Source organism: Dufourea novaeangliae, unplaced genomic scaffold (assembly GCF_001272555.1).
Source record: "Dufourea novaeangliae isolate 0120121106 unplaced genomic scaffold, ASM127255v1 scaffold56, whole genome shotgun sequence".
In the NCBI taxonomy this organism is placed as follows: Eukaryota; Metazoa; Arthropoda; class Insecta; order Hymenoptera; family Halictidae; genus Dufourea; species Dufourea novaeangliae.
Window position 1 is genome coordinate 7,005,626 of NW_015373942.1, and position 6,453 is coordinate 7,012,078.

The window sequence follows — 6,453 nt, forward strand, 5'->3', positions numbered from 1 at the left end:
TCTTATTGGACCGACTACAAAAAAGAAATACCATAATGAAGTATATTGATCAAATACTTTTCTGTAATTTAAAATTCTAATTTACATCTCTTAGTTTTACATGGTATTAATTCGATTTCTTTCGCCCTTTTTTACTATGTCATGCAACGCAGTACTTAATGCAACACTGTATAATCAAATTTTATTTCGCACATTAAATATCTAATTGTTTAATGTGACCTCTAAATATTTAAGTGATTTAATGTATAGCAGTTATAAAATTTTTCAAACGTATTTCTTATTGGACTACAACGGTAAGTGCAAGTCACGTGTTTAATTCAACCACTTGTCTACTAATCTTAACGCATACAGACTTACGATTTTGAGCGTGTACATAAAGATGAATACGGGATCTGAGTTCGTTGAACCATTGTATCACTTTTATACCTGCTACATCCATGATGCTGTTTACTAAACAAAACGTCTTTCACATCACTTCTCTGTGTTCATTCAACTCATATTTAACCAACAGTAAGGGGAAAATACTATACGCATATGTACAGTAACATGATACAGTTTGTGATACTAGTACTGTAAATAATGCGGACTGATAATTCGAGGTTATAACGACGAACTAATTTCTTTCGACACAAATTTCATTGTCAGACAAATTACAGTAAATAGAGTCAAATTTTTAAAGTGACGCGATTCGGGATTGCTATATCTTCGAGGTTATAGTCACATATTTGGGGAATTCCGTAAAAGGACTTTTATCGCGGTCAACAGAAATATATTATCTTGCGAAAATAAACTCTAATGCCACTAATATTCCGTGAAAGCAATCGTCATATATTTTAAAACATTAAACAGTATTTAAATATTCTTGAAATAATTAGTTTTATATAGGTTACAAAATAAAAAAAATTCTTGACATAAATTGTGAATATGGTTTTTAATTCGAACATAATTTTTTAAGCTATTGCAGTTTCAAGGTCGTGACGAAGTCACCGTTATTAATAACACAAATATATTCGTTTATTATGTACCTTTTGTTGGTAGAATCCAATCTAGATATAAGTGACACGCTACTACTCACAGTGCATCACGTTAGATTATGTTACAATAAACAAAAATTGCGTAATATCGAGCTCCAGTGATAGTTATCGCTTACCATTGTATATCATTTCGCGACAAGCATTCACGCAAAATATTTTAAGCTCATATACTTTAGAGTACTTCAACACCAATCGTGTAATAATTACTTCCGGCAGAGTATTATCAGTTGTATTTGAACAACTACACTATTAAAACGCAGCTATGTAATAAGCAGATGACATAAACTGGTAATTAGACTACAACCTGCCCAATACAAAAGAAGTTACGGTTAAAAAGAATCAAACGGGGAAAAAGCAATGACTGACAATGTAATTAGACAATAAAAGATAGATAACCATACGATTAGACTCCAGGCTGTATCCTCATTTCCTATCAATCAAATGCTAACTATCAAACTTAATCTCTGACTTTGTTTTGACATTTTACAAACAAACTAACATCGTTTTCATTGACTCAATGACAGGGACTCATATAAATGGTCAACACTTCCACACGACTCGGCACGCACTTTACCACGAAACAGTGGTTAACATACACTAATAGCACACTTTTCTGCCCGAGATAACGATCGGTTAAACAAATTACATATCTGCGTCATCGTGCCGGAAGAAGCCTCGTGTCTGCCGCCACACCCTTGACGAGCTAACGGAAACGGAAATATTCGTGAAAGCGAACCCACGGATCAATGTTCATGAAACAACGTTAACCGAAACTAAACGTTCTTCGGGGAAGATCCGAAACGAAAAATTTCCGTGATCATATTGCGGCTGCAAATTTGTCGCGATGCGCTGCTCGTAGTTCGTAGGTGGCACTGGTCGCCAGTGTATTTCTTGATGTGGTATATGTGACCCTGACACTGTCGATGATGGAATAATTTATAAATTCTATTTGCAATACGTAATCGATATCCCTTTCAAATGTATTCTTCTAATAAAATTAGAAATTTGACTTTCCCAAAATCCGCTAAGAAAATTAACGAAAAATAATAAATAGTATATCAGCTCCGAAAACATTGCTTCCAAAACGTTCGTTATCGTAGTCAAATGAGAAAAAATATTACGATTTCTAATGTAAAAGTTATAAAGTTAAAGAAATATATTAGAAATGTTGAATGTTTCTATAGAAAGAAGTACGGGGTTCTAAATTTATTTGATACTACACTGTGGAGGGGAGTTTTACGAAACGCGACAGCCCTGTACACGTGTTACCCCGAAAACGCATGCGCCTGCTACCGGCAACAAGTTGATGTCAGCACCGTACTGTCCTCCACCAGCACTACTGCGACTATCGGGCCGTGGACGGTAAGGTTGCGTCAATAAACAACCTCGATGTCCGGAGACTATGGGCCAAGGACAACTCCACTGGGGTGGCTCCACACGAGGGATATCAAACCTTATTGGTCAATCCGCTCACGCTACACTGATACGAGTGGAGTTTCGGTGCGTTCGCACTGCGCGTCGAGAAATCATATGAAATCCTAACGATCTTTTAACACCCAAACATTAAGAAGCATTGACGTCAAATTTTTAAAATTCTCTTCAAATGGAACTGAACAGATCGAGAACAGTACCGACAGCATATGTAACAGATATTAAGTGTGTACGTTATTGATCAAAAACAATTAAAGATGTGATGGGTATTGAACTATACAAATGTATATCTGACCATGAACAGCAGCTGCTATAACTAACGTCTGGAACTTCATTACTTTCGTTTGAAATTCCACCAATATTACAATTTAACCATTAAGCTTTAGAAACACGTTGAGGTTCAAAATCCTTTGCAAACTGAATCGAGTAGATAAGAAACAGAATCGACAGCATTCTTAACTGATATCAAATATACACATTTTCCTCGTTCGGGAATTTATGATAACCTATTTTATTGTAGCAGACTACATCCAAATTAATTCACTATAATTTACGAATCAACACTATTATAAGTCTTCTGTTCATCGAAGCTCGTAAAACCAAGAAGCTGACCTACTCAACAAACATACACTACCGCTCATATATGTATATTAGAACATCTGGTCTGAATGAAGAAAATGTGCCATTTCGTAAATGTTATGTATTTTAAACCACGGTTATTACTTCACAGTAGCATAAGCGTTGCCGATTGAGCGTTACTATTCTCTAAATAATATTAATTTCAGACTTTTAGCAATTTCATAATACCTTACAACATTTACTACACATTCGATAAGTGTCCTAATACTTATGAGTGAGAGTATTTCGGAAGAAACAGATATCACATGCATCATATTTATAGAAAATAGTTAACAATCTAATAGCTCTCAAACTGATCAATGTCTCGTGAACTTGCTCTTCCCGACAACACTTTTCATTATTTTCACGACAATGGAAAATCCTTTACGCTGATGATATTGACCCACCCTAGGTGCAATAAGTCGTTTATAGATCGCATCAATATTTTACCATCTTATGCGTCTTTAGTCTAGCTGCGATCATTCTACCTTAGTCTCTGAACCCAACCGGCTATTATTTCCAGAGCTTCCGGTTTCGTCGCATGTTTTACGACACGTCACGTACTCGTAAACAATGATAATATCTATGCCTCCATAGTTCCCGCTCATTACACCGATCAAAATAACAAACGACACTCCCACACGTATATAAGAAAAACCATTATTAAATACCACGGATGATGTCTCTCACCTTCGGAACTCGACCTGCCGGTTGCAGCCTCCTGCAGCTCGATGTGCTCGCGTGTCCTTCGTCGTCCGCGCGGCAGAGCCTCTATACGAAGGCCGATGTTATCGACATTGTCGATACTCCCGAGATCGATGGGACTGCCGATGATGTAGGGCCCGGTGGTGGTAGTCTGTTGCTCTTGCGTACCGTCCTTCCTGCGACCGCTCGCCGATGAGGAATTGCTACGAACACCGCTGCCTTGCGAGGGTGTACCGTCCATATGAGGTATGGAAGAGAGATCCGGAGGTGTGTAGGGACGCAACGAGCCAGGACTGGGAACCCGGGGGCTCCCCCTGGCAGTCGGTTGCATTGAATGCAGCGGGGCCTAAATCAGATAGAATTGCCACATTAACGTCACTCGACGCGATGTCTGACGTCACGAGCCGGCCGAGCGATTCACGGCGAAAGTTGTCCTCGGTCCTAGCGTCTGCTTTGCCATAAAGTGGTTCCACTATGTTTTAATATTTTACGGTCGGCAGGATTTTTACGAACTCGTACAAGTCCTTTGAATAACCGTAGAGAGGTGTTTTACACCGCGAGAGGATCCCCTTTAAAAAAATCGGAGGCAGATAGGTGCCGAGACTCGGTCAAGGTTGTAGAAAGTGAGCGAATTCAAATTCGATCCGCATTAATGCAGATCGTCACGGTGTTAAACCCACCAGTTCGCTATAGTCTGTTCATATATATTTTTTATCTGTAAATTATTTTTAAATATTCACTGAAATTATATTGATTTTACAAAAAATAATACGATGATCGTGGAAATTGTAGGCGGAATGTTCGTGGTATATAAAGTGTTAATGGAGATTGGGGCCATCTTGTTAGATATTGGGTTTGGGGTGAAACAATTTGTGATCGATCGGGATAGCCGGATACCGTAACGCTTTAACTATGTACCGACGAATTTTCGTATGCTTTGATCACAGCGCCAGTGTGAAATGTCCGTCATACGGAGTATGTGAGAATAGAATACTACATACATGAAATTATTGAATCAAACCAGTTTATCATACTTCGTATGGGTTATTCCACGTAAGTCAGGCCGATGTGAATCAACGTAGCGTTTACTTCAATTAATTTTCATACGGCCAATTTTAAAGTGTCCATATTTTCGAAGATACGTCCATAAAGAGGGCAAATAGGACTATATCCTCATTTTTCTTCAAATTTTTAAATAGTTCCCTGGTATAAAAACAGGGCATTCATTTAAAACAATTGGAAAATAAATGGTTAAAAAATATCTTTTTTTAACTGAAATAATTTTTATTTGGTACTCTCATGTCTCCACTGTAAGTACCCGTAAAGCTCATTATCATCAGTTTGTTAATTCAATAGTTATGATTTATTGAAAAAAGGTTGACCCTAAATTTCAAACAGCTGTAAAATCAACAATTTTTAAAATTTTCAAAAATCCTTCGAGATACGTTTATATATCGCTAAATACTACAACATATCCAAGTGTCAACAAAATTAGAAATGGTGCTCCAAAAAATGTCCGATTTCGCGGAGAATGACCCATATTCATTCCGTGGAGGTATCTTAGTTTATGCTCCAATATTGATATTAGTGAAAAGTGAATGTTATTCTTTTGACGCAAGTGTTCCAATTAATTTCAGCCTCGTCGATCACCGGTGACCCCCATGACGTTACTGGCAAGACGAGTGCCGGCCACCGGTGTCCCCCACGGAAATCAACGTGTGTTAATTGATTGTGGGTCACCTACATATTAAACTGATCTGGATTTAGTACCCTCAACTACATCTCCCCAAAGAAATTCAAAATAAATTTCTGCGTTGTGAAATTCGGGGCTCTACGATTAGGACGTCCATTAACTGATTGCTTATTAGGCAGCGGCCATCTTTACTCATTTGGTCGATATTATATGTATTACATACATAATTGGAAAGATTGAATAAAATATTGATAAAAAATATATATTTATATTATTTAATTTAAAAATTGCTTAAAAATAACATGACCACACTTCTTTTATAAAACCCTGTACATACCCTTTCATTAATAAATGTTTACATTTTCTTTACTTCGTGAATTTCCGAGACACGCACCATGAATTTTACTTATTCTACAGCTTTTATTCTAAAGAAAAGCAGTTCGTTTTCAGACAGTATTTGTACAGACTGTATCGGTTATCAAGGACCGATAATGATAAAGTGCAATTTATTGCGCAGCGTAAGTGCAAAAAAAAGAAAACTAACTCGGCGACAACCGCGTTAAGCCTCTTCATTCCTTTACAATATAATTCAAAGTTATTTTGTTTTACTAGAACACCTTTCCTTTCGAAGAACCGACTCGATTGAACGTACATCGCTAGAAGGATAACCAATCTACCGAATAAATAAATCGAAACGCGGTGACCAGCCTATGCATTTAGAATTATCCTATCAATTCTGCACCTACAGATATCTATCTATCCGCTATCAACCATCCGAGGCCCCTTATTAAAATATTTACCAGTCCATTCCATTACCTGTTTGTCCTTATCATTTCTTAGCGTATAGTTTCGCAAAAGTTCAAATTGTTAAGATATCACATCATTAAATGTTAAGAAACAGTGAAATAATAACTTTTGTTCGCTGACAGAAGTTACTTGGAGTATGCGATGTTGACACGAAGTTACAGAGCG

At 37.2% G+C, this 6,453-nt stretch overlaps 1 protein-coding gene across 1 annotated transcript in view; it reads right to left on the bottom strand.

Moving 5' to 3' along the window:
• Positions 1 to 6,453, bottom strand: part of LOC107185776 (probable phospholipid-transporting ATPase IA) — a 32,358-nt gene that overhangs the window by 8,996 nt on the left and 16,909 nt on the right. Inside the window, exons 2-3 of the mRNA XM_015573533.1 lie at positions 3,774 to 4,134; positions 3 to 14 (exon numbers count right to left, since the gene is read on the bottom strand). Coding sequence (XP_015429019.1) covers positions 3 to 14; positions 3,774 to 4,119 — 358 coding nt within the window. The 5' untranslated portion in view covers positions 4,120 to 4,134. The remainder of the gene's footprint in view (positions 1 to 2; positions 15 to 3,773; positions 4,135 to 6,453) is intronic.